General features: G+C 39.1%; 1 protein-coding gene across 3 annotated transcripts in view; it reads right to left on the bottom strand.

The window, feature by feature from the left end:
- Positions 1-5661: 5661 nt before the first annotated feature.
- Positions 5662-27723, bottom strand: part of NCK2 (NCK adaptor protein 2) — an 87598-nt gene continuing 65536 nt past the window's right edge. For all 3 annotated transcript variants that reach the window (XM_075136185.1, XM_075136176.1, XM_075136194.1), the window contains exons 4-5: positions 16869-17590; positions 5662-7034 (exon numbers count right to left, since the gene is read on the bottom strand). In XM_075136185.1, the coding sequence (XP_074992286.1) occupies positions 6840-7034; positions 16869-17590 (917 nt within the window). In that variant the 3' untranslated portion in view covers positions 5662-6839. The remainder of the gene's footprint in view (positions 7035-16868; positions 17591-27723) is intronic.

Raw genomic sequence — 27723 nt, 5'->3', positions numbered from 1 at the left:
ACTGAGAATGTCAGCACCCACCATTGAATTAGTAAGAGCAAAGGACAAAAATAACTGGATTAAAAGAGTTCTCTATGGCACCCATCCATTACTGGTGAACACTCATTTAACAACTTGCTCTTCACCTTGAACTCTGTGCTTAGCCCAAGCCAGTTGCACAAGAACCTTGACTACGTTATGGAAATCTCTTCTAACATAATCACAGTTACCTCGTCTTCAGTGGAGACAGATTATGCCAGCACAAAGTTGGGCCAACAGTGGTACAATACCAAGTATCACAGAGTATCCCACTTTTCACTGGGATATAAACCTGTAAGGATTTTCAGTAGGAAAGCAGCCACAAACACCAGTATCCTTCACTTTTCTTAAAGCCTCAACATCCACTTTCCCTCCTGCAATGCTAATTCCTGGAATTTACTTCTGAATAAACAGACTGTACATCAAAAAAGGGTTAAGCTTCACTTTTACAAATTAGCTATACATATTCAAATGAAAATAAACATCCTAATTCTCCAAAGACAAACCATCAGATACTTGCTTCATGATCCCTGAAGAGCCTGTTCTCTCTGCCTGTTTGCTGGTGCCCTTACCCGTGATTCTTTATAGCCGTATTATCATTATCATCTATGGACTTAGTATTCCAAACATACCAGCCACCCACAACTGAAGGGCTTCTTTGCATTACAAATTATAATTGCACTGAATGCACTACTGGTTCAGTGACATAAAAAGGAACCAAAAAAAAAAAAAAAACCAACTCATCAAGCTTATTTTAACTTGACAGAGTTGAACCCAGGTGAAAAGCTAAGTCAGTAACCCACGGAACCCACTAATTAATTACCATAGAGATGTATGTATCCAATCTAATGGCGATCAAAATTTAAATTAAAAAAAAAAAGTAACCCATTATTCATCACCACAGTTTCACTTACAGCTGGGAGAATAATTCCAGTTAACATATTCTCTGTGGCCTGGCTCACAGCCAGAGAGATGCTTCTCGGGAAGAAGCTCAGAAGCAAAATTTGGCTTGAAAACTGGAGCAAGACACCTCTTTTGAAGTCTTCCCTCAAAAATCAAAACAAAAAAAGCACCACCAAGAAAAAAATCACAGTTCTCCCCTTTTGAAGATTACTACTATTTTCTAGAGTAGGACATTGAGATTAACAACTGAGATTCATTCCTTCGTTAAACTGGATCCAAGTCAGCATTAATTTGTTAACCTTTGTAATACTTCATGCACTAGTGCCATATGATGTCAAGCTAAATTCCAAACTAAATTCACTTAAGAAAATAGAAAATAACATTTCTTACCTGTTACTTTTTCCTAATAACTGTGGACTCCCACTGCTGAAGATAATCTGTCAAGTTAGAGAGTCTTCTTTTTTCTTTCTTTTTTTTTTTTTTTTTTAACCTCCCACTCCTAAAACATTTAATATTACAACATATGAAAGAAAATGCAAGGAAAAACTTGTCTAATCTGTCAATGGTTACACGTCACTTCTGTTAGTCAGCTTCCGTATGAGCTTGGGTAGGTATTTCAAATAACAAGAGGGGAGGCAATCTATTTTATAACAAGAAAAGAAACACCAAGAATATGCCAGAAAAACTTTCATTTTTAAATACAAAAGTAGCATAGGGTTCCAGAAGCATGCAAAGGACCAGCAAATATTATAGTTTTAGGTATATTATATATAGGTTATATTTCACGTTAAGTCAATTTAGGTCAAAAAACGTTCTGTGTGTTGGATTTTCCAACAAACTATAACTATATCCAACAGCTATAGATGTGAATACCCACCTAAAATAGAGAAAAAGACTATGCCATTGCTTTTGCAAGAGACCAGCACAGGAACACACACATATTAGGCATTGTTATCACATACTAAGGTTGGTGCACATTAGGGTTGCAATTGCAGTATATTTTCTAGAATCGTACTGCACAACTGATTTACTTGTTATTTAAAAGCCTATTCCACCTAGGAGCAACTAGTGGATGAACAGCAGCATTTACCTGCATCCTCCTTTTACTCTGAAACCTTTCATTCACATGGTCCAGGCGATTTATAACACTACTCAGGACTGTGCACCCTGTACTCTTGCTGGTTTACACTTTTCCACTTCTTAAAAAAGGCACTGAATTTTGGATGTACTGAAGAGAAAGGAATGGAAAGATTCACAGTTCCTAGTGCATTTTAAGAGCTGAGAGTTACTTCAGCAATACACCTTTCACGGCTTATCAGTATAAATATGTTAACAAGTTTCCATTTAAAAATGAGTCATCCCATCCCACTGGAGTAAGAAAACAGAACTCATCAGATTCAGATTCTGGAGATTGCACAGGTTTCATTTACTTTTAAACCACTGAATTAAACCAGTTTAAGACCAAGAAGGAATGAAAGCCCTTTATGTTATTTAGTAGCTTTTGCCACTAAATTGCCAGACCGAATCCAAAAGAAGTGTGATCCCTTTTCTAGTTTTTGATTTACAATTTAGGCAAAATCTGACTCATTTTTATAAGTAAAATTGTATAGTGGTATTTTAAAAGTACTTCAACTTTGTGTTATAATAAAAGGTATCATTCTAAGTGTGGAAGATCTCTATTTATCCTTAGTGAAACCATTAAACCAGGCAGCAAACTTTACAGTATAGAAAAGCTACAATAAAGGCTTGGAAGAACAGCTGTAAACTTTAAGGATTTCATCGAAATTTATGAGACAAAAATATCTGAACAAAGAACACTAAACAGAATCATTCCAGAGTGGGACTTTACAGTCCATTCATATATTCACGTTAATTACCCAACCGCACGTCTTTATTGCCTCTTCTCTCCTCTCCCCAAAAGCAAAGACTAAGCAAACCCTTTGCTTTTATAATACAGTAGATCCACGTGAGTTTACCTGGCATGCTCTTGGTTCACTCTTAGATTAATCCTTTAATAATTTGTCCCCACCTAACACATGACTACCCTCAGTACTGAATCAGGTCAGCTGTGGCTACCTGGTACCCAACTGCGCAGTCTTTTGCTGACAGACGCCCCAAGCCGGCTGAACGCTGCACAGCTGTATGAAGTGTCTCTGTTGTACTTCTCTGCAAGACACTCAGGCTGAGACTCAGCACCATGCCACGGGTTCACGCTTCTTCCAATTTGGATCTGGCTAGCAGCTGCCTGGTTTGGGACCTGTGCAGAAGCTTGCGTGCATTTATCTGCAAAGCAGTGTAAACCTTGAAGCTCTCCAACGTTTTTGGCCAAATACCACCATCAGTAACAGCAGTGTGGCAGTGCAGGCGCTTGCGCAAAGAGCAGCGCTCCCAGTTGGCGCAGGGCTACACAGCACTCTCGAGTGGCTGGCGTAACACTAGTCTCTCCACCCCTTGGAAAATGTCTCATACAAGCATACTTTCATAGGACTGAACAGCATAAAAGCTAGGACTTATCACAGAAACTGTAGATATTTATGAAGAACAGCTACCACAGCATCCTTTAAATAAAACATCCTCAGAATAGGAGTGCTACAGAACAGATGGGCTATGATGTGTAAGTTAGAAGTGACAGGATTTTGACCACCTTTTTGTGTCTACTATTCAGTGATACCACAAAAGGTCGAGATAACTGGAAGAGGGAGCTCATCAACAAGCTCATGGAGCTAAAAGTGAAAATATGGATCTCAAGTTTCTGCCACTGCATGGAAAGTACAGCAACTGCTATGGATTCAGACGACTCATTCACATTCCTATGTAAACACCAGCAAGGCAAGAAACATTAACAGCTGTACAGGAATAATACTTAAAAGTACAACTTATGCACCTATACAAACCAGGTATGATGGGAAAAGCCAGACTGAAAACCATAAAGAAAAATCACCACTTCCACTCCATCAGAAATTATTTGAGCCTTTAATGAAAACTGTGGGTGAAGAAACTCAGGTCACCACAATTCCTCTCATCTTAAAAAAAAAACCCACACCCCCAACCCCAAGCTTTGACAAAGAGGCTTTAAGTAGTCAAAAAATAAGGGTGAGGTTTTGTCAAATGATAGAAAGGTACGTATAAAATAGGAAAATAAAAATAAAATCCATGTCTATTGCCCTTTTATTAAGCAGTTAGTACTGAAGATTGTTAATGCTTAGGCCCAATCCAGCAAATGAGGTCAAAAAGGCAGCAAAACTTGCAGCAACTTATCTCCATTAGTAAAGACAGGAACAACTGAAGAACTATTAATGAACCTGTTGAATGGAGAGCATGTTGATTAAATACAGCGTGGGCAAAAACAAGATGAGGCTTGTTTAAAAAAAAATTAACTGGAGCTAGTCATTCACACTGCTGGGTCGTAAATTAACTAACTGCTTCCAAAACAAAATACTTTAACAATTCACACCTCAATACACAGAAGCCATTTACAGAGGATGAGATAACCAAAAAAAAAAAGATTTGATAAATCCATTAAAATATAAAGCATATGGTAGAAACTTCACTTATATGTCTATTTAATTTAGTTCTAAGCTACTAAGACTAGAAAGGGGTTAGGAACAGAGCTTGTAAAAAAGGGACTATAAAAAAAAGTGAAAAAAAGGATTGCAAGAGGCATACAAAGGCTCCTGGAACAGAGAACATGGGGAACCTTTCAGAAAAATGAACAAGGGGCATGAAAGAGTAATTGCAGAAATCAGTTTACTGAAAAAGAAAACCATTCCCATATATCATTTTTCCAAATACTACAAAAAGTCAATGAGACTGAAAAGCAATTCACTCAAACCTCAAAATGCTCATACAACATATAGTTGACTTTCTTAACATCATTGCCATACTTGGCACGTGCTTAAATTTACCTAAAGAAAGAACTATGTATTAGAAGGCAAAAACCTGCATTCTCTGCAGAATTCACTTAGCAAGTTCAAGAAGCAGCCCACTGTGGAGTCCTTCTGTAGGTAGCTTGTAAGCAACTGGTACTTCTCACCAACTTCCTAAGGAAAGCTTCTACATTCTTAGAAGATAGTCATGGGTAGGTGCTCTTCAGGATAACGCATGACCATTCTGGATTGCTCTGAATCACTGCTTTCCTTCATTACGCTGGACCAAGCAGAAGTGTCACTGCCCAATTTTTAGTAAATGCATATACAGAAAAATACAGTCGTTAATTCAAATACACTTGTCAATTCAGATAACCTTACAGAAATAAGATTTCAAGAGTGGTGGGAAAATAGTTTTCAAAAATTGTACTTGCCTCTCGGGTCTGAGCAAGACTGCAATTCATCCGCAGACGTACTAGTGCAGTCTCCTGGCAGTGGTATGATTTACACCAAAGCAAGTCAGACAACGCTGGTGTCTGCTTAACCTACACCGGAGTTACGCACAGAGGTAGTTGTACTACCACTGGCTGAAATACAGAATAGGTAAGGAACATGTTTTAATAGCAAAAAGGTACCAGGAAACAGCTCCATCTTGCAGTTTTCTTTAAAGCTATGAACAGACTTACTTATCACAGAAACAAGTAACACGGAGCTTATTAGACACTGCCTCATATCAAACTGTCCTCTGCAGTCGCAGAATTTTTCTTTTTAGGCCACATAAATTCCAAGACAAACAAATTCATTATTCATTCTATTTCACCTTGCTAAAGCAACACCAGGACTACCACCCAAGGATAAATCCAGTACTCCATCATGACATAATACCTTTTTTATTACAATATCCAAAAAACTGAGTATGCAAGATTTTGAGATCTCACGATCCCTTCTTCAATCTCAGGAATGTGCCATCTAAAGACTGTATATTTAAACCATAAAGGAGTTTAAATGTAAAGAAAAGAGAAAAATGCATTTTCTTCATAAACATTCTGTGTCCCTCTTCCTACCAACCACGCCATCCTCTGTAAAACCCGAAGATTTCTTTCCGTAAAGCAAATATATATATAGTGTTGGTAGCCCGTCCCACCCCGCCCCAAGATCAGTTTTTATTAATCTTCTGTATTAGTGTCAACAATCAGCTACAGATACATATTACTTTGAGAATTAAATACATAATGGTTTAATTCAAACAAGCAGAAGGGCAAGAGGAAAAAGCATTATGTGGATGGCACATTTGGTTGTAGATTACCAAAACATTCAGCCTTTACAATTCAATGATTCTTTCTCTAGTAATCAACTTTCAAATAAAATTTCTCTTTGTTGCAATTACAGACCAAAATACACTAGATAGTTTTCTTTTACTACAATCTTACCATAGTAGTTTAAGAAGTACTATTACAAAATGCTTTTAATTAGTGTACTCTTTACAAAGAGTCAGAGAGGCAATGTAATAGCAGAGTACAGTGTAAAGAGTGCTTCTAGGAACTAGGAGTTTTGTCATATACTACTCGGTAAGCGATATAGCTACAGAACTCACAGCCACAACTGTTATGTCTACTCTCTCTCACTTAAGTAGCTGCAGCTTCAGTGCATTCAAACTGTGCCCGATGTCTCTGAATGGAGAGTTCTGCCTGCGTGAGCAATCTGAACAGATTAACGCTGGTTTGAATTGAAAACGCCCCTCCTTGTTCTGAGCTAACTATGTAAACGTACACAGGGGAGGGGAGTTTTGAACTCAGCCGGGAAGGTGAGTGCTCGCCACGGCCACCCAAGGGAAACTCTCAACCTGAAGAGAGGTGGTCGGAGATTAACAGAACTGGAACACAAAAAGAGGCAAACAAAAAAAAGGACAAACAGCAACCGACAGAGCAAACACTTTAGAAAGAGCCTATTCCTTAAGCCTGCTTCAGATATTGCTCTGCTCTATAAAAGTGAATTTAGGACCTAAGGCTTGTAAGTTATAAGAGGCCCAGGCGGCCAAGTCCATCTTCAACGTCACTGAAGTGCTTTCACAAGATATAGCTTTTCCCCGTGTTCACTGGTGAAGATGGGAGCCTTTTTGTAGTGTTCCACCAACTCATCCATAGTATTAAAGCGACGCTGCCCAATACAATAGACATTGTCCACGAGCTGCACCTTGAAATGTTTGTTCTTCCCCGACGCCTTTAGAGATACCGAGAAGTCACTGGGCTGTTGAGAAGAATTCAAAAAGAAAAAAAAAAAAGAATTACATAAAAGTGAACAAAATGAAGGCGTCATTTTGTGGTTTCAGGAACAAACTGTGTCATATAGTTGATGGTAATTTATGCTAGTCTTTGTTCCACAGCTCGGTGCTTTAGCTACTTAAGAAACCCAATAGTCTATTATTCAATAAATAATTGCCATCATTATTAACGTGCACAGTTAAGTCAGTTAAGTGAAAGCTCCCCAGATGCACAGTCTGAAGTTGCCAATTACATGACTAAATTGCAAATATTATCTTAGTTACTCAATCTAGAAGCATGATAATGTCAAGGAGAAGGGAAAAAACTTTCATCGTGTATGGTTTCCTTACTAGAGAATCCTTCAGAAAGCAATTATTGCAATATTGCTTGGGTGAGATGAAGAAAATTCCCCATATGGCTTTTTTTAGACCCGTGACCACTAGAGGGCTGTTCTTGCTTTGCATTGCAAAAGACAAAAACACATTCACCTTTATCTTCATTACCACATGTATGGGGAATAATTTCTCCTATTGAGTACACCTTTTTTGTAAAAAAAGATAAAGCTATAGAATAAAAACACAGTACAAATCTCACCATCAAACCACCACCCACAAAAGACAAAATTTAAGCACTAATTAAGTTATTCAGAACAGAACAATTTCACATGATAAATCTCTTAGTCTTGGCAATCGGTTGCTTTAACGAAGAGAGCGCTGTCGTCCAAACAGCCCAGACGAGACCATTCCGCTTTCTGCGCCACATGCTGCTGTAGGAGGGTAGAAAGGACACACTGTCCCTCGCTTCCAGCTGAACTCCATCTCTGGCCATCAACTGCTGCTGGCTGGCCGTAAAGATGGGAGTATGGGCTTTGCTCTGCGAGAGATGGCTGGAGGCAGGTGTCGCCAGCCAGCAGGAAAACAGAATAATAAAAAATAAAAAGCACACACCAGAGTTTGTAGCAAGCACTGAGTGGAGATAAGTAACGCCTGATGCGACTCTGGAGGTACCGCTGCAGGGTCTCTGCCCACTGAAGGCATGGCTTCAGGCAGAAACCATCAAAGGCACGTGCCAGACTTCAGACGCAGCCTTTCTGCAGTCCCTCGGTATTCCCCCCACCACGCTGCTGCTTCAGTCGTGCCAGCGCTGCAAACCTGAACTCGTGCAGGCTAAACAAAACCCATCGGGGACTATCTGGTTCACAGCATCGCCTTACGAACAACCCCGAGCACAGCTGCAGCACAGCAGAGGACCGCGCAGGGGGGAGCGGGAGCCCTCGGACGTTACTGCTGTCACCAGACTTCGGTTCATGAAACCACAGCGTCCGTAGTCCTCTGTGCCACGCTTGGGGGGTCAGATACACACTGAGTATGTACCCAAGTAAGCTGAAGGAGAGCATTTTCTCAGGCACGCTGCCTTTTTTCCTGCAATGATGTGGGTCTCTGCCCCACACATCTCCATGTTCTGCCTATCTCAAAATCTCGTCCCTTGCATCTCCCCCTCAGCTGTTTTAGTACCGATGCTTTCTCTGCCTTCCCTTCTGACTCCATCTGCCCTGCCCAGAGCAAACAAAGCTCCTGCCGTGCCTGTTGATCTGGCTCTGGCCCAACTCCCCAGGCTCGCACCTCCGCTTTGGGCAGCAGCTCCTTCCCTCTTGCGCTGCTCAAGCCAGCAGCTAGCTCCCCTCACCTCTGGACTAACCCTTTTCTACCTCGAGCCACTACATTCCAGATCCACAAGCATCACTTCTTTAAAAATTATTTCATGTAACACCCATGGGAGAATTACTTCTTCCATCTATAATCCAGTGTCACCAGGCCTTGGCCGGGTCAGTGCAGGCTCCTTCAGGAAGGCTGCCTCAGGCATCGAGCAGCTCCAAAGCCACCGGTTCAAAATACACGCAACACCCCCCGTGACTGCCAAGAGGGAGGGTGGGGGAAAGGGATGGAAAGAAATGTGCATAAGAGCATATCTTTGGGGTTTCCAATGCTCCACCCAAGATAAGTTTCGTGCCCTGTCATCCATCCCTAACTCCAAGTTTGAAAACTGCTATTTTAAGCCAGCTAGCTCTGACATTAAACCCCTGCCTCAGGAGCATCGCAAACAAGGCTGCACAGAGCTCACACCAAGACTGACCTATTATCAACACCTACCCTGCTGGGCCAAAGCTAACCCGGTCGCACCAACACTGTGCTGTGGTTAAGACCCTGAATGCAGTGTGGACAAACCCTCCGGCAGCCACAACCACACAGGCCCAGGACCTGTTTCAATGGACATCCCCACAACCCTAAGCAGCAGCCATTAAATGGTAACAAAGCACAGGCCCGCACAAACGAAGCTCTGGGACCCTGGGCTGGCGGAGGAGAAATTTAGGGCACGGGCTCTGGGCAGCGTGCTGATCGCTGTGCTCTAAACACAGGCAGGTCCATAGGGTCTCTTCAAGGACAGCACTGAGGGGATTACTTACGGACTAGCTGCTTAGGATTCAAAAAACAAGATCAAGTCTTGCTGACTAAGTTCTGCTGCTTCCATGGGCGATGCCTATGCCAAATAAAACCCAGTAACCAAAAGGCCCTCATTTAAAATAGAAGAACTTACAAATGGGAAGTTCATAATCTGAACCAAACATTTTTTTGTTTCAGGAACGGGAAAAGATGTTATGACAAAGGTTTAAAAATAATCACTTTGCGCTCAACAAAGTTTTAATGTTTTCTGACAAAGCACAGTTGTTTTCAGCATGTCAAAATTATGAGTTTTCAAAGCTGCTTGTATCTGCTAAGAATCATTATCTTTAGAAAAGAAAGGATGTGCTAATGACACACAGAGAGGTGCTAGAATAGGTCTTAGACCTCTCATCTACTGTCCTATGTCCCAGGCACTGGCCAGACTTAGATCTTCGTGAGGTGATCTACACCATACATTAAATACTTTTCCTGCCATTTTAATTATAACTTTAATGAATGAACATTCTCCTGAACTATTGTCCATTCTTCCCAGCCTCAGAGCTGCTAATTAGATTGATGCATAAATAGAAGACATTATTATAGCTTTTTTTCTCCAGAATATGTTACAAAGTTTATTCTTTTCCTGATCTGATTAAATTTGAAAAAAAAAAAAAAAGTGGAAAGGCTGATCTAACTCTTTTGAGAGCCATTGTCCGGCGTAAAGAGATGGAAGAGCTTGAACAGCTGTTGCAAAAATCCTGAAACTCTTTATTGGCCTTAGTGTAGTAACTTCTACAGGATTCAAGAACAAAGAGCAAAAGCAACTGGACTTGCATTTTGTTTTTATTTTGGTTCTTTCCCACTCTAGCAAACATGCAAAATGGTTAAAAAGACTATTTTAAAAAAAATCTCTAGATAAACTACTGCTCTTAACATTACCATTTCAAAGTATGCTGGTTGGATGCAGCTTGAACTGGTTCCTTGCTGTCCTCCTTGGATTTGCTCCAAGCCTGTTTATTTTATTTACTGTTTAAGCTATTTTGTTTCAACTGCTGGCCAATTTTTCTCCCTTCTTCCTCTTAAATTAATTGCTACATTTGGATGTTTGCACACTAACTTTTCCAGGAATAAAAGCCTCACATACACCAAATAAAGGCACATCAGAAGTAAGCTTTAACCCCTGAAACCTACAGACGAGATGATGATTCTGCAACAGAATTGCAGCGCATAGCTTCGAGGCAGGGAACCTCGAATTGGGAAGACCTAAACCTTAAGTTAAATCAATTCCTAAAACAGAAAATTGAAGATTAGCTGTTATGCATTTGCAGCTCTTCAGTCCAGGTGTTGTACTTCTTTGAATTGTTTCAGATTCCTTTATTTTAATTCCTGCTTATGACTAAGATGACCATAGGCTAGCTGGTGCCTATGGTGATATAAGACCATGGGCTAGGCTGGTGCCTATGACCACATGCTAGCTGGTGGAAGACAACACATAGGAAGACATTCCTTTAATTTTACTTCTTTGGTCAGGAACTTCACTGTCTTTTCAAAACTTTATCATGAAGACAAGTTATAAAGCGATACAAGGGAAAACAAGTGAAACCGGGAAAGAAGGTTCCCGCTTTACAATCTCCATTTGAGAATGAAACAAGACAATTTTATCATAAATGGCAATGGAAAAATAACTCCCTCTGAGAGCCTTTTACTGATTCTGTAACTTGTATTTTTTCCTTTCAATCCAGTTCCACTCAGCAATGCCCTTCCTCCATGGAAGATATTCTCATTCTTCAGACTATTCTAGCCCCTTCGAACTCCTGTCTGTGAGCCTGCCTTGGAGCTCCCCAACTCCTTCCACTTCCATACCCAGGTTTTCCCTCACTCCTCCTCCTACTCAGTCACCCCGCCAAAAAAACAAGTCATAGCTCAAAGGTCTAAGATCAGGCTGGACAGAACCATCTGGGAGGTTTAAAAATTCCTTTTTCTACCCCTTTCACCTCATTTAGATATAAACAAATACCCTTCCTCTCCATGTAATGTTCACCATGTTCCAAAATCAACGTTACACAGGTCAGAAACATGAATTGGCTCCATCGATCTTCAAATACAGCTCTAATAAGGTTTCTATTCTTCCATTTAAAATAAACCACTAGGATATTTCCTTAAGTCTGTTTTTAAAGATAAACTTTCTCCTCCTCTCTGCTATCAATCACAGTATGTCACAGAACACAACAAATGCTTCAGTTTTTGAACACTTGCCACATTTCATTGCTTCTATCCAACACTTGCAGGATTAAAACCCTAGGAAAATATGGGACACACTGAACGCTACAGAATTAGCACCTCAAAAAGCATACAAACTCTCAACCTATGCCTCCTCCCTCTGCTGTCACTATTGCTGGGCAAAGAGCACAGAACTAAATGCGATCTCAAAGGACTGACACAAATCCAGACGAACCTACAATCCTCAATATCATCTTAATACATCTACAGTCGTCAGTATCATCTTAATACTATACCCTGCAGCCCCATTTAGGATCAGTTACTATAATTTGATAGCTGTGACACTATTGGCAGAATCCAGCCATTACTTCCTAATGAATAATTGCTCCTGAAATCGTCCAAAAAATTCCATAGCTCATACATGCTAATAAACAGAACTGGTCTGAGAAAAATAACATCTTCTGTGCTTCATGGGAAGACATCGTAGGGCTATGAAGCAGTGGTGTTTGTCTAATTGCCAGTTTCACACCCACTCGCAGCGGAGTGCGAGGGGACTGCAAGTCCTGACAGAAGCTGCCTTTGAAGTCTGAGGGTGTCTGCAGCAGAGGTTCTGCTCAGAAGCTAGAGGTGTGGTGTGGTTGCGCTCCCTCGTCCCCAGCCACAACCTATTGCTGCTTCCTGTTAGCTACAGCACTAGCAAGCACACTTGTTTCCCGGGGTGAATCTGAACAAAACCCCCTCTTCCTTCCAAATTTGCCTATCTCCCCAGTGGAACCTTAGATCTTCAAAGCATGATGATCACCTACCCAACCCAGGCCAACGGTGTCAGCCAAGACTTGTTTGTCTTGTGTTAGGTACTACACAGAGAGAACAAGAATCTGACCGCTAAAAAGCCTGCAATTCAAAAGGGGTAAGAAGTGGCTGTGCAGAGACTGCATAGATTAAATCTGCATTATTTGTTCAGGAGTGCTACTTAAATGAGACAACAAACTTCACTTTTTATCAACCGAGCAGCCTGCAACAGAAACAACAAATCAAGCAGTGTTTCTAACTAGGTATGTTCCACTCCAATCTCCTTCTTTACGTCTCCAAAACTAAGGTGACATTACCTAGGTATAACAGAGTTGGCAAAAATGTTATCAGTAGGTAACTGTGCCTGTTACATAAACTATGGGCTTAAATGGTTCAAACAAGTTTATGGTTCTAATAATAGTATTTTGTAACTAATGAAGATAATCAGGCTCTTAGCTACCCGACAGAGTTCATCTCAGGATATTCTCCACTATGGCAGCATCCCTTAGATCTAAATGTAACTGAGAATATTTTTGGCTAAAGGAATCTAGCTGTGAGACAAACATCTGGTAAGTTAAATCTAGAGAAACATTGTAAAATCTGGCAACTACTAAAATTTGAAATGGAAAAACATGACAGTCTCACCAAATGAATACAGAATAATACAAACCTTCATCTATCCAAGGAGAGCTTTTGATAGCTCAGTAACAAGAGCAAAACTCAAAGAAATCTATGGAAAACGTTTATACAGATGACTTTTCGTAACTATGGTGATGGAAGGCTATAGAAAACCCTAAAACAGGTCAAAAATCAGGCACAGGATTAGCAGGATGACTCACAGTTTTATCTATGGGCCTTTTTAGAAAGGAATAACCCCTGCATCCACAGCTTCAATAGGTGGGTTCATAACACAATGTAATGGGAAGTGCTGGTCGGGTGGAAAGATGAGGAAACCGGAGAGCTGACAACTTTGCTCCGTTCAGTCTGGTCTCTCTAATCAAGATCTTTTTGCTCTGATCGTGCAGATGCTCCTGGTGACTTTTGGCCACAGTGTGAACAGCCTCTGTAGTACACACGTGAAATACGGCAACCTTCAAGGATTTAAGAGTTATTTCTAAAATCTCTCTTCGTTCCATACATAATAAGCTTGAAATAGATCTTTTATGATCTTTTTCCCAATGCTATCAAGTGCCCATTCACTGCTTATATTACTCCTGGCACTTCAGAAAAAAAAATAAAAACAAATTAGCAATCCCCGATGCTTTTATAATTCACATACATAAACAAATTATATGATAGTATGATATATAAAGATTAGGGCAGATAAAAGTTTGAGATGTAGTAAAATATTTCTTTAATCCTAATAAAAACTAAAACTCTCAAATACTAATAAAACTCTGTCTTAGTAGTACTAAGACAAGGGAGGCATTTACATGCATAACTACAGTTTTTCCCATTGCTCAAAAAAACCCTAAATACAGGATCTGCAAGACCAGATCAAGATTAGAAAAAAAAAAAAAAGGATAAGTTCCTCAAATCAGCACATTTTTTGTGTGTGTGTGTGCAAAAAACTTGCTGTAATATGAATTGAGTAAATTTTCTGGGATTCCGATAAGTGTTAGATGCTGGAAACAACTTGAAGACCACATTCTGAATGAATCTTTTATGCTCCACAAGCAACAATTTCCCCAGCAACAATGCAGGCAGCAAATTTGAAACTGCTTTGAATACAAGTGTGTTTAGTGTTATGATGTCATATTAAATTAAAAGGTTACTGTGTCCTTTCAAGGAAATTCATTTACTCCAGAGGTAGACTCTTAACAGCAAAGAAACGAGCCGTAGCACGGTGGTCACTGTTACATGGTGTGCGCTGAGAAATGGCTGCGCATTTTTGTATTTTAAGGAATGCATTAATTTTCAAACGGTCCTTCTGGCACTTCCCTGAAAGACAGAAGAAAATGGATAGCTACTGTCTCAGGATAACCCAAAATGCATCCAGGTCTCAAAGTGAGCTTCTGCCTGCTGGACGGACACACCAAGGGTACACCGCATCCAGACGCCCCTGCCAGACAAGATGCTACCTTGAAGAGACAGCTGAACTACTGTAATTTAATGATTACCATAATTCTCTCGTGGCTTTCTACATTTTCGAAGACTGTATGCCCCACCTCAGTCTTTTCTTCTGTTGACCAAACAAACTTGATTCCTCTCAGCCTCTGTAAGTCAGTCATGTTTTCTAAATTTCTATTTTTCTTCCTGTTCTCCTCTGGTTTATTTGCATTTGCCTTCATCTAGTGATTACAGTTAACCAAGAGCAGAAATAGGAACTTAATGACAAAAAGCTTCAAAGAAAAGGTAGTTTGACAGCTATCATGTCTTCTGCAGAGCAAATTCATGAAGGAAAGATGCCTGAAATTTAATCAGACAATACTGTATCAAGAAAAAAAAAATGTTCGGGACTATTACAGAATTGTATTTTGTCAATAATGTTACATATGATGTAAAAATTTCAGGGAATAGCAAGAGTCCTAACTTCAATAATAATAATAAACTACTAATGTTTTCCAAAAAATAGAATGCAAAGTTTTATTTGGATTTAGAAAATCCTACAGAATTTCGTCGTCTTTCAGCTGTTCTGCTGTCACTAGAAGCCTCTGTTCATCTCCCTCGCCAAGAACCAACATGCCAGCCAATCCCAAATTTTAGTATTGCATATGAGGAACACATCAAAAGTCAAATTGAAGCCTGAAATATTTAATTGCTTGACCACTAAAGACTATCGGTTAGTATGCACTACCTAATGAATCTGCCTCAATACTACCTTAGATTTTGACTTCATGCTGGAACCTCTTCTGAGTAGCTGGAATTGTAACTTAGGAGGAACAGAATCAGCAAATGAAACATGAAACATGCTTCCAAAAAGTATTGGGAGCTAAAAGGATCTTTACTTCCAGATTTGACCGCAAGCTTAATTCTCCCCCTTACTTAAAGCACTTTCTTTGTTTTCCAGCATGCAGTCATGCCAACACCTACTACTGACTAGTTACTGAAATCATTTACACGAGGAATAGTATATGGGAACAGTTTTCCCCCAATTTATAGACAATTATGATAAAGAATACCACAAGTTCTAACCAGAAGTGATACATGCAATCAAGACAGCCTTCTGAAGACATTAGTTAGTGTCAAGAAATCTTTTAAAATCCATATTACGGCTCAAACTATATGCAGTTGACACTGCTTAAGTTTTTATTCGCAATCTACATTGTAAACCAGGATAGCCTACAATACAGGCACAGTGAAACCTGATACAAATATGGCATAGAGAGAGATGTATAAGGTATACTTATTTAAGTAGTACCATATGCTCAAATTAGAAGACTGAGCTAATATAACTATATTAATTTTGAATTTTTATACATGAAGCAACAAAATACTTAGATGGAGACATCTACTAAACAACAATTTGTCTTCATGGAATGGCCCTACAATTGAAACAATAAATGCAGAAAAGCCCTAATCACAAATTCAGATTTGATTTTTTTTTTTTTGGTAGCTTTTGAAAAATGTATTAGGGAATTATTAAAATCTGTCATCTTTTCAAAATCACAGTCAAGAGATAATTAAATTTTGAGTGCTTTAACTATGAATTCTCTGGCCTCAGCATACATGAAAGCCCTTTCAGTGTAATTTTAAATTTGAACTTTCAGAATTACAGTGATCCCTAATCAGCATTACTCATATCTCTCTGAAGTCATAAAGGCTCAATTTACAAAGCATATGAGCTGCTGACTTGACCATCTCTGTTGTGTATTATAATCTTAACAATTAGATACAATAATAACTTTACCTTGTTACAACCTAAATAATCTAAGTAGAGCAGAAATACATTAAAACGGGATTTTAACCAATAGTTTAAAGTACCTATGTTATTATTCAATTAAAAGCAGAACAAAACTGACCAATGCAAAGATCCCATTTGAAATTAGCTTTAAAATCAAATTAATGACCAAATTTGCAATTCACAAGAATTATTTTATCTTGCAGCACTGTAAATTTGAGGAGGATTGCATATCAGGAACACGTGAAAAGTCAAATTGAAGCCTGAAATATTTACTTGCTTGTCCACTAATTAAAAAAACCCTGGATAATACAGACCACAGCTGTTAAATTTCAGTGTAAATGTCACTGCATTTCAGTAACAGGTTCTCACAAGCAGTAAGCGTAGTGGTTGGTAACGCTGAAGCATGGCTTGCTTCTTTAAGGGTGAAAAGCCCTTCACTACAGATAGGGAAGCTATTAACTGTCACGCTTGCTAACCCAAGCATCGGGTTATTACAAAGCCTGCAGGGCTGAGTACCACTTACCGAAGATTCACTATCTCTAACAAGGAAGTCTCCTTCCACTCCCCTTTCGTTCAGGGCACATTCTGCTTGGTGTCGGGTAACATTCCCGTAATACCACTCTCTTCCAGCAAACCGTCCTGTAGAAGATGGTCCCGTGTAGCTTATCTGAGGCGGATGGGAAGTGTTAATGGTAGGACCATCGCTAATGATTACTACATAGTTTTTAGGAACAAGACCAATTTGCCCTCTGGAATTTTTACATTTCCACCATTCTGGGTCGTTTTCTGGCTTTTCAATGACTTCCATCGTTTCCCCTTTTTCAAAATTGAGCTCTTCTTCTGTGACGGAGCTGAATGGATACAGTGTCTGAACAACGTGGAGTACTTTGGTGCCTTGGCCGTTACTCATGGAAGCGCCTTTCCTTAAGCTGAGAAAGCTGGGTGAATCTGCAGTTGCCTCCTCAACCTCCTCTACCACATAGTTCGAAGGAAACCAGCCAATCTGTCCATTGTAGCTACCTCTCCACCAGCCGTCGCTGCACTTCTCCATGACAATCACTCGGGATCCTTTAACGAGGGAGAGTTCATCCTCCCTCTCCGCGACATAGGCAAATTTCACGTAGGCTGGAATGTTAAGATCGTAAATCCGGTCGGCGCTGCTGCCGTTGGACGGGTATTCCGCGTCCGTGCTAGGAGTGGGTGAGGCGTCTCGCGCGCTCGTCTTTCTCTTGGTTTTTCCCAAACCTGTTAAAGAGAAAAACGTAAAGTGGTCACTCGGAATGCTTGTCCCCAGACTGCAAACGCTGGAGATCTCTTCTGTAACACTACATAGTCAGGAAACAGCAACACCTTTAAGAGATTAGCTTTAATATCCAGCTGATGCACCATTAAGTAAGGAGCAATTTGCATTATAATGGCTCCCTTCCCTTCCCAGAAGTACCAGAGTTTTAACACACTTAAAAACAGCGGTTTCTTCACTACAAGAACAGCTTAATCACTGGAACGGTTGCACAGCTTGCTGTTATGTCTCTTAAAAATACAGCCAAATGATCATGCCTTTTCATTTTAGTGATGACTTTAATTTGGCTCAAGCAAAACATGAAAGAAAATCTACAAAAATAAACTAGCACAGCAATAAAAGCTTAAGTTTCTCTGCAGATTACATTTTGCTCTCTTCATTCTTCAGTCAGTCCTCAGGCAGCTACAGCTGCAACTCCTTCCAACTGCAAGCCCCTTTTTGAAATCCACACCTTTCGTCTACATTTTGTCACATACTATAAAAGCGTAAACCGGACGGTGACATTCCCTGATAATCTGTAAATTCTGATGTACTGTTGTGGCTTTAATTATAGCATGAAATACAATGTACAGAAGAAACAACAATAACATTAAATACATAACTTTTTTTTTCCTTAGAGGAACCATATTAACGTCTGTTTAAATATAGAAGAAAAACTGCACAACACACTTGGTGTACTTTTCAAACTTTTGTAGCAAGGACTGCTTAAGCTTATATCTAAACAGAAAGATAAAGTGAACAAGTAGCCCACTCTTGTGAAATCCACTTACAAAAGTTCTGAAGAGAAAACAGAAGATGAAGTCTCAGCATAGCACAAACCAAGCAACACCCAAAATGTCATGCAGGCTACAGAAAGCAAAAACCAACACAGAAATAGGAGCTTTTGTACTTTTCTCCATGCTCCTAGAGCCTTGCTGGATTCACTTGATTCACTTGAGACACAATGAGTACACGCTGATTATGGCAGATCGAATGGAAAAAAAAAAAATTGGACTTCGCTTTTGTTTCTTCAAATAATCTGATAGAATAATCTGATATTTCATTTTTAATAATTCAGGACTATTTAATCTGGCCATTCCACTGCTGAAAAGCATGTTCATTTTTTTAATACGTATATATCTATGTATGTACATGCATATACAGTAAAAATCTTCAGCAAAGCTGTTTGTTCAGTGCAAAACTACGTGGTTTATTTCACAGGGTTAGCTGTACAGCACAGACAAACAGCACACATGCGACCATGCAGGGATTGCTAACTAGAAGGGTTAAATACATTAATTAATACAGTCTTAAGGTCTCAGAAGACGGCAGAAAATTCCGACGATCCTAAAGTGTTTCCCGACCTTCCCCAGCAGCTCCTTGCTTCCTGCTGGAGTCTGCTTACATCCTAATGTCATTCTAACTACATCATTTCAGCCGAGAGCCAGTGGCTGCACTTTCAGGCAAAATGAGAGAGAGCAGCTTATTGTCCTAGGGGAGACAATCGCAGGAAAAGAGTGTCCAAGCAAGCACTAATCGGAAGCTGGCCAGGCTCTGATCTCTGCCAAGACTGGAAATTTTCATCAGCTTAGAGATCATTTTCAACCAAAAGACAAGGATGTATCAGAACTAAGGAGCATTAAATTAGGGTGATATAAACAAACACAACTTAAGGGTCATTCTGTTAGGAAAAGGGGAAAATTACTCGTTATAACTTCATGGAAAACAAGCAACTGTATTTCAATAGATTCACTCTACACAAAGCCCTACACTGAGATTGAATCTTCCAGATTAAAAGCTTAGGTTTTGATGTGCTTTGTAATAGAGATATGCAGCACCACTTCTTGGAATTACGGCAGAACAACTAATAAAATAAAAAAACCAGCAGATGAAGAAGTAGCTGGCCAGGAGAAAACTAGTTGAAAATCAGAGCACAGAGATAACTGTGAGATATGGGGATATAGTGCGATAAGAGAATAAACTGAAGTATCTAGCGAAAAAATTGTTGACAAACAGGTGAAAGAAACAAATTTCTCAAAAAAATTTCTGAAGTCTGATAAAGTGTCTAAACATTTATCAAAAGGTTATCATCCAAGCACTTTCTTTCACTTGGAGTTTCATAAATTGCACCTTTTTCCACAAACCTTCCAATGCTGTGTCTGACGTTTTAAATGTTCCTTTCTATCCTCCCCATCCAACACAAACCGTAACAACATAGGGAAAAAAAAAATCAGAAACCTCACTTTTTTTCTGTATCAATAAAGGCAGTCGGAGCTCTTCAGTTTAAGCTTAACATCTAATGTAACCAAACTTTTTAAGGCTGATGGCACAGTAACGATTAGCCTTTTGCAATAGCAGCGATGTGCACCAAGGCTTGTGTTTCCAGCTGGTTTGACCAAAGTAACTAACTATGCAGAGACCCATCTGCAGCCAAGCACAGCGAAGGGCATGCACAACATTATCTAACACTCATTTTTTCTGTGAGGTTACAACACTCATAACTGCGTCTACGACAGAAGAGGAAACAAGTTGTTCCATGAGCAGAACGAAGGAAATCTGTTCCTGTTTTTCTCCCTACACCTCCTGCCGCACTACTCCTCCTCTGCCTCCCCCATCTCCTGCAGGATCCACAATAAGGTCCCTTACCATATGACTGCCTTTGCATCCCCAGGTCCTTCTCCTACCTCCAGCTCCCCACTGCAATCTCCAAACAGCCCTCAAAGTATACTCCATCTCCCCTGGTGTTGCCCTCCCTACCTTCGTTGGGCTGGCCAGCCAAGCACGGTGCCCGGCGCCCCACTGGCTTTCAGCCCTGCCCGGACTGAGCAAAGAGTGGGATTGCTCCGGCTTCTCCTCCAGTGAGGGACACCAACAATGACCCTCCCAGGCACCGAGTTGGAGAAAACTAGTTCGTTTATCTCTGCCAGTCTGTCAAGTTTGCTTAAAATTGGCTGAGTTATCAAGGGTGGACAGATGGACGGACGATGACAGCTGACTGTGACAGCATGACTAGTGTAAGCTTCACTTCCTTAGGAAACAAGTCTAAGAATATAATTTAGTAGGATGGCTGGTCATAGCTAAGCAAGAATAAAGTTAGGACGATTATAAACTTCATATGCATCTATGACAAAAATCACAACTCCATTAAAAAAAAAGTACAATCTACATAAGTCATTTCTGGAAGAGTAAACATTGCCATTACTCACTACTAACAGAAATGTTCACTTACTACTATTTGTAAAGTTATCCCTATTCTTATATCCAAATGGAATGAAACCCATGTACGGAATTTCATGGAAAACAAAACATTCAAGCACTTTGGGAGTCACATTTGGAAGAGTCAAACATGCTTGTGATTGCAGTAATAATTTTGGCATTTTTGTTGTCTTTGTTTTAATGAAAACTTATCTCCTAGTGAAATATAACTGTATTTTCCCATTCTGACTCATTGGCTACAGTTCACCTGAAGCCGTAAGCCTTTGAAATATAACTAGTTGTTGCAAGGAGAAACCTAAAACAATGGATTAGCTTTCAAGTGAGGGGAAAAGAGTGGGAGCAAAAGCATTGCAAAGTAGCAGAAAGCCTGTTTTATGTTATGGCGTCTCTTAGGAAATAACACTGTTCACAATCTACAGCTGACCCACACTAAACTAGTTCATTTTCATTCTTACAAACAAGTTGCCAAGTGATGTGAGTAGGTTTAATTTTTAGGTGGATATATTGCAGAGATAAAAAAAAATGGTTAGCATTATTTCCAGAGAAGGGATCCACTGCAAATCCTTCTTCTCTCTGCAGTGAAAGAAATCTTCTGGCCCTGAGGTTAGTCCTAGGAAGACTCAGAAACGTGCCTCCCACATTACTTTGTGCCCTCTTCCTTTCCTCGCTCAGTTGCGGCTCTAAAGAATAGCTTGTTTTGTAGCAGCAGACCAAAGGAAGACCAGTTTCCTATGAATTTGCTTCCTGTCTCTTAAGTCCCCATTGTGCAAACCCCAGCTTTGCACCCTTTCGTTACCAGCTTGTCCCTGTGACGGCCTTCCCATCGTACCCGTAGGCCCTCCAGCTCGCACCTCCAATGCCCGCTCCCTGCAGCACTTCCAGCCTTCCCACCTCGTGCTCCTTAAGCTCCCCCAGGAAATGTCTTGAGCTCCCCCCAACCCCAAACCTCAAAGTGGTGGAATTTCTTCTGATGACTCCCCTTTAGCCCGACGCTGGGATAGTGCCAGTTCCCCAACCCTTACCTATGTCTTCTGCCATGCTGGTCACCCTCCTGGCCCAAAGCTTGGCCACTTGTCAGAGAGCAGAGATGCCCCAACTGCCCAGCCTTCTGCCAAAACCGAAAGAAGGGCTTCTCTCTCCTTCTTCTGCCTCCAGTGAAGGCACTAAAACAAGGCTGCGTAGCTACAATCTTTATGAAAATTGGTGCTTAGGATAAACAAGTTCAATTATCTTTAAAACGTTACCCTAATACATGCTTTATCAAATACATACATAACACTTGTACAAAAAGGGATTTTTTGCCACTAGTAGAAATTCATATTCCATTTGCTAATTGTGGTTTATATTGCACACTGTCTTTACTAGAAAAAGCCCATTTATAAAACGCGTATCTTTTCCTAATTTTAGGAAGACTTATTTGATGAGTCTTTCCATGCTCCTGCAAGCTGGTGTCCTTGTCTGAAAGTGATGAGTGACCACATTTTGTATTTTAACTGCTTTTGCTCATCCCCAGAGGTGAAAGAACAGACTCACTGACATGGCTGTATAATGCACCTCCACAGGCTTATCTATACTCACACTTATTAAGTTCTGTTTAAGAATAACATGCACTAAACACTCCCAAGACTGCTCCCTAAATTTATTACATCTCGTACGTAGCTTAACTTTAAACAGACTAAATACAGTTGCGTTTCTTTTCCAAAGGAATTTTAAGTTTATTTGATACCTCAAATTACTGACTTTTCTGTTCTCCCATCTTCTGCATATAAAAAAAGGTCAGTCAATACCCAAAGCCAATTTCTGAAAAATAGTTGGCAAGTGAAACTAGTGTCATCTGAGTTCTCCCAACCTATCTTTTCTAAAACCTTCTCTGATTTTAATACATAAATCATGAGCAAAAATATTTTCAGTAGCTTATCTGCACATCAAATCAAATTCACAGGACCAAAAAAAAGGCCTTTCAGAAAAAAGGTGCACTACAAGAAAACTGTATTGCTTTGAGAAATCATAAAGGCAACACTAAATAATTTCCAAAACAGAATTCCTCAATCCAGAACTCAATGGAAGAGACAATGCCACTAAACATTCCAGATACAACTGCTTAAGAAGCCTCCAACAACTTCTTATTAAAATATCAAGAGCAATTAAGGAAGGACACCCCCCCCCCCCCCCCAAAGTAAGTGACCTTTAAAGTATGAAAACCACTGCAAAACCAACCACAAAAGTGGCTCAATACAACCGAGTTCTTGGAAACAACTCCCTCTTTAAGGGGAATTTCTAGATTTCTGCTAAATGGTGTCCTCCAAATATCCTGCATCACTTTTGGAGTAGCTAGTTTTAAGTCTAAATACACAGCTGGAAATAGAGCAACAAATCCTGCTGAGTAATGCTGTTACCTTCCTTCTCCCCATGGCAATTTGAAAATCAACTTTTTATATATTTTCTTTTATTGCTATATTTACATATCTTAATAGATTCTTTTTCATAACAAGTCAGAACTTATTTTTGTATCATGTATTCAACCTTTTATGTTTGAAATTAGTTTCCCATCAGTTATTATATATTATTACAAAGCTGTAAATTAGTAAAAAAATAACTCAAGTATGATAAGGGTCATCAAATAGATATTTTGAATTAATAGTACATCAAATACTGCCAGCTACTGTTTCATAGTCTTTCATAGTCTGTTTACAAATACAACAAGCTTTTTCTTCATTAAAAAACTAAATTATGCTGTACCACCTTGTCAAAACACAGGAACTGATACCAGAGCTGAATTAAAAGCATGCTTATGTACAGTCAAAAACAAAGGTGGGTAAAAAATGGTGTATTTCATTTTTATCTCTCTGAACTAAATTTTGTGGATATTTTTATTTTTTGAATCCTCCAGAAACAGAAACATGATGCTCTGCCCACTGGGAAAGGCAGGCAGGGCTAGTGAAGATCCCTGCCTTCCCACCAGCCCCCAAACTGGCCATGCCTTCCCCAAAGACACTTGCTCTGCAATCAGGTGAGTACCCCCAAAAAATCAACACGTGATGCAGTTCTGTCAAAAGCTGACTAACTGGCATGACTTTGGCGAGGTGAAGGCAACGCCGGGCTGATTTTGATGGGTCAGCAGGAGCACCGCGGTGCCCCTCGGCCCCCGACCATGGTGCTGGGGTCGGGTTTGCGGGGCTGAGCACCTCCCTCCTTGCATGGGGTAACACCCTTGCCCAACTTCCCAGTTTGCAACTGGATGGCAATGCCTTTCAGCACGATGCTCAACTTCAACACCTGAGTTTGCAGCTATTCGGTATCAAACTGACTAATACATAAAAACAAAGGTATTGAAAAGCAAAGGAAAAAAGGAGAAAATTCTGGGAGACAGTTCCTTCAGCCTCTGCCTTAAATCTTATCCTTTGCCACAACTCTCACGCAGGCTGTCAAAGCATGGGTTTTAAACGTAACATGAGTGAGTATTTGAAAATTTATTTATGGGAAAAAATAATTTAAAGAAGGATCTTTCATTGGTGTTATAAATCACCCAGTAACTGAAATTTCTTTACATTACTGCCCATCCTTCTCTGAATTAAAAAAAAAAAAAAAAAAAAAAAGCAGTTACTTGTAAAATTTTTCATACAAATTTTAATGCATCTCAATTTGTGTACTCTCCTTCTAGAGTAAAATGCTTTAAACACTACTACTAGCTTTACGGTTAAAAAAAAAAGATGATAGAAGCCACCAGAAAGATCATAAATACAGTACGTTTTTTATGAAAATATTTTCATTTTAATGAGATTTTTTAAAATAATAGTTTTTCTTCTTTAAAAATAAACCCATTATAATTCAAATTGAAACAAGGCACTCCAGAGTTGAAAAATTTAACATTACTATAATCTGTTAAGACAACTTCCATTAAACAGCTGAAACATTCAAGCAAAACAAGTTTGAGGCTGATAAATTTAAGGAAGTCAAACAAATGACCTAGGAGAACTCGTGGTATAAATACCTAGAGCAAAAGCTCGTTAATAATAGTCATCTTTGAAAGAGACCCTAGAAAAAACATTTTTTAAATAATTTCTGTTAAGTTTAGTGACTTATATAAAAAGTTAAGAAATCAATTTCAGTTGAGATGGAAATATGTTTTAGTTCCCCCAAATATAGAACCAAATTTTACAGAACAGCTCTCCTAGTTCTAAAAATCTTCAAAGACAAGGTAACCAGAAATTCTCACTCAAATTAGTAATCAAGTGTTTTGAGTTAGAAGCAGCAGAAACAAGCAAGTTTATCAAAACCCATTTTTATTTAGAGGTAACATTTATTCAACATTTTAGCCAATCTTTATTTAAGATACTTAAAATCATGATTTTTCTTGTGCATTTTAACAAAATTGCAATTCCATCTGGCTTCACACATATGCAGTTAAAAAAAGGATCCTTTTCTTCTTACCAAATAAGTTATTAATTTCCTAATACTAAGGCTCTGAATTATATTGCATATTAGTGCATACAGTTAATAAGCATGCAAAGTGTACAGTGTCTTTTTTAAAAACAAAAAAAATTGTGTTAAGAAAGGAGTAATAAACTTTTCAGGAAAATTCTTAAGAAAAAACAGAAAATGGTGTAAATTAAGTAATTAATTCACCCAATACAGAGATAAACACATACCTTCTTGACAGCTGGAATGTCCAGATCAGACATTCATTTAGCTTTAAGTTATTTATCATTATTACTTTTATAATTTTAAATCAACTTCTCTTTGCTGCTTTATTAAAAAGGAATTCAGCAGACTGAAGTTTCTTCTGTTACATAGAAAGAAACCCCAAACATTTCTGCACATTTTCAGAATGCAACCTGCCACCCCTTCTCCCCCTCCACCTACACGTCCAGTGTCCAAGCAAACATTCAAAGGCCGAGATCCATTTGGGATAGTCAGTATTTCAGAAGCAACATCTCCATCAATAGTACTCTTTAAAGGACACTGCTATAAATTCCTGAAATCTTCAACTGCATTTGTGATACAGAAATGAAACCTTACAGCTCTATTAATGACTTTTTGTATCTTCTTTAAGAAGCTCAATATCAAAAAAAGCCATACTAGAACAAATCAGAAAACGGAAACTCTTCTTTAAATGTCAAAGTGAAATTCTGACATTTCGACAACCAGACTGCTTTATCACTATGTTTTTCAAATACAGGAAAAAGTAGTGTCAAAGTTTCCCACACATCAAACACTATTTGATACGGAGGCTTCCATAAAGAAATCAACTCAACAACCATATTAAAAACAACCACTGCATTAATTCTTGTAATTTAGACTGTGTTAAACATGCCTATCTGTTATCACGAAAGGTACATTCAAATTCCAGTACCAGATAACAAGTTTCCTGTACCCAGAGCATTTTAGAGCAAGAAGTTAAAATTAAAGATGTACTACAGGGACATACTGGACAGAGTTTTCCAAAAGCGTCAAACACATGATCCGAAGGTTTCCATCAACCATCTCATGTATGTTCTTACTCCAATGGAAAAGTGAAGTAGATGAAGCCTTACTAGGCAAATTTAAAATGGCCTTGGGATTTTAAATACCCTATGGAATAGGAAAACGGCTGTGTCAGTCTCAAATAGAAGCTATATAAAATGAATGGGGTTTCTCAAGATCTATGGTTCCAATTTCTGTCTACAAATTTAAATTGAAGACAGCTTGCTTTAAATACAGAGTCTTTGCTTTCAATTAGAGATCATTTAAAGATATTTCCACCTACTTTGTGATTTTACTAATGATGCTGTCTTGATTTTGTAGGACACCCCAATAAGAAAAAATAACCAGGACTACCTTAAGCCTAAGGCAGCCCTATCATTCTAAGAACAGATTTATAAGGTATGGAGAGAAGGCACAGTAACCCTGTAGGACTTCCCATTGCCTTCTGTTCCTTTGATGCAGAAAAGGAAAGCTACACCGGTTTGCCTCTCCTTCACAAACACTAACAGAATATTGACAAAGAAATCCCTAATATGCATGAGATGCTCCAAACTGTCTACCCCAATACATGCTCCTGTCCCTCAGCAAGTATACAACAGCTTATGTTCCCCCTCCTCCTTCAGCATTTGATAGAAAGATGATTTATATTTAGCTATCCTGCATTTATATGAAGTAAAAGAGGTGCACAGGACAGCTTTGCATACAAATCCAACTTGCTAACACGAACCCACTCAATTTTTTATTTTTTAAAAAATAAATAATACAGCAAGTACAAAGTAGGCTACTATGAATGTAAGATGATGACCCTCCAATTTAAAGACTCTTCCAGATAACTGAGACAGAATCATTCTATTTTGGATACGGGCGATTATAGTACTAACTTGCTCTTTTCATCACTTCTTGTTTCCTCAAATTTGCCCTCAATGCTGTACATGAAAATGAAAGGCTTAATAGGTGTTACAAATACAGATTGAAGTTCAGATCATCAAGCCCAAACCTGAACAGATAAATTACAAAGCAGTAATTATACAGTCCCTGATGGAAAGAAATGCATTAGAAGACAATGATGTAAACACTGACTAAAGAAGGGCAATCTCTCAGCATCAAAAAGCTTAAGATAGTCCCTCCTGAATGTAACATGGTCAGATACTTTTTGAGGTTATAGCATTTTGTTCTAGTTAGCCCATACCAACACAAAGCATGATGTAAAGCCTTAGTAATTCTACTATACTGTACTAATGTTTTCAAACATTAAATACGATGTTACAAGAAAATCCAAGGTGTTCATTACTTTTTTCTTTGGAAACCTCATAACTCCTTAGAAGCCTGTAATAGATACTGCAATTTTATTCAAAGCTCCTTTTAGGAAAGGAAAACAAAGTAAACACCACCTTTTCTTTGCTAACTTCCTCTCTGAATT

The sequence above is a fragment of the Calonectris borealis genome, chromosome 1 (genome assembly GCF_964195595.1).
Source record: "Calonectris borealis chromosome 1, bCalBor7.hap1.2, whole genome shotgun sequence".
Lineage (NCBI taxonomy): Eukaryota > Metazoa > Chordata > Aves > Procellariiformes > Procellariidae > Calonectris > Calonectris borealis.
Note: the sequence above shows the minus strand (reverse complement) of the source record. Positions and strands in the feature narration are given on the sequence as shown.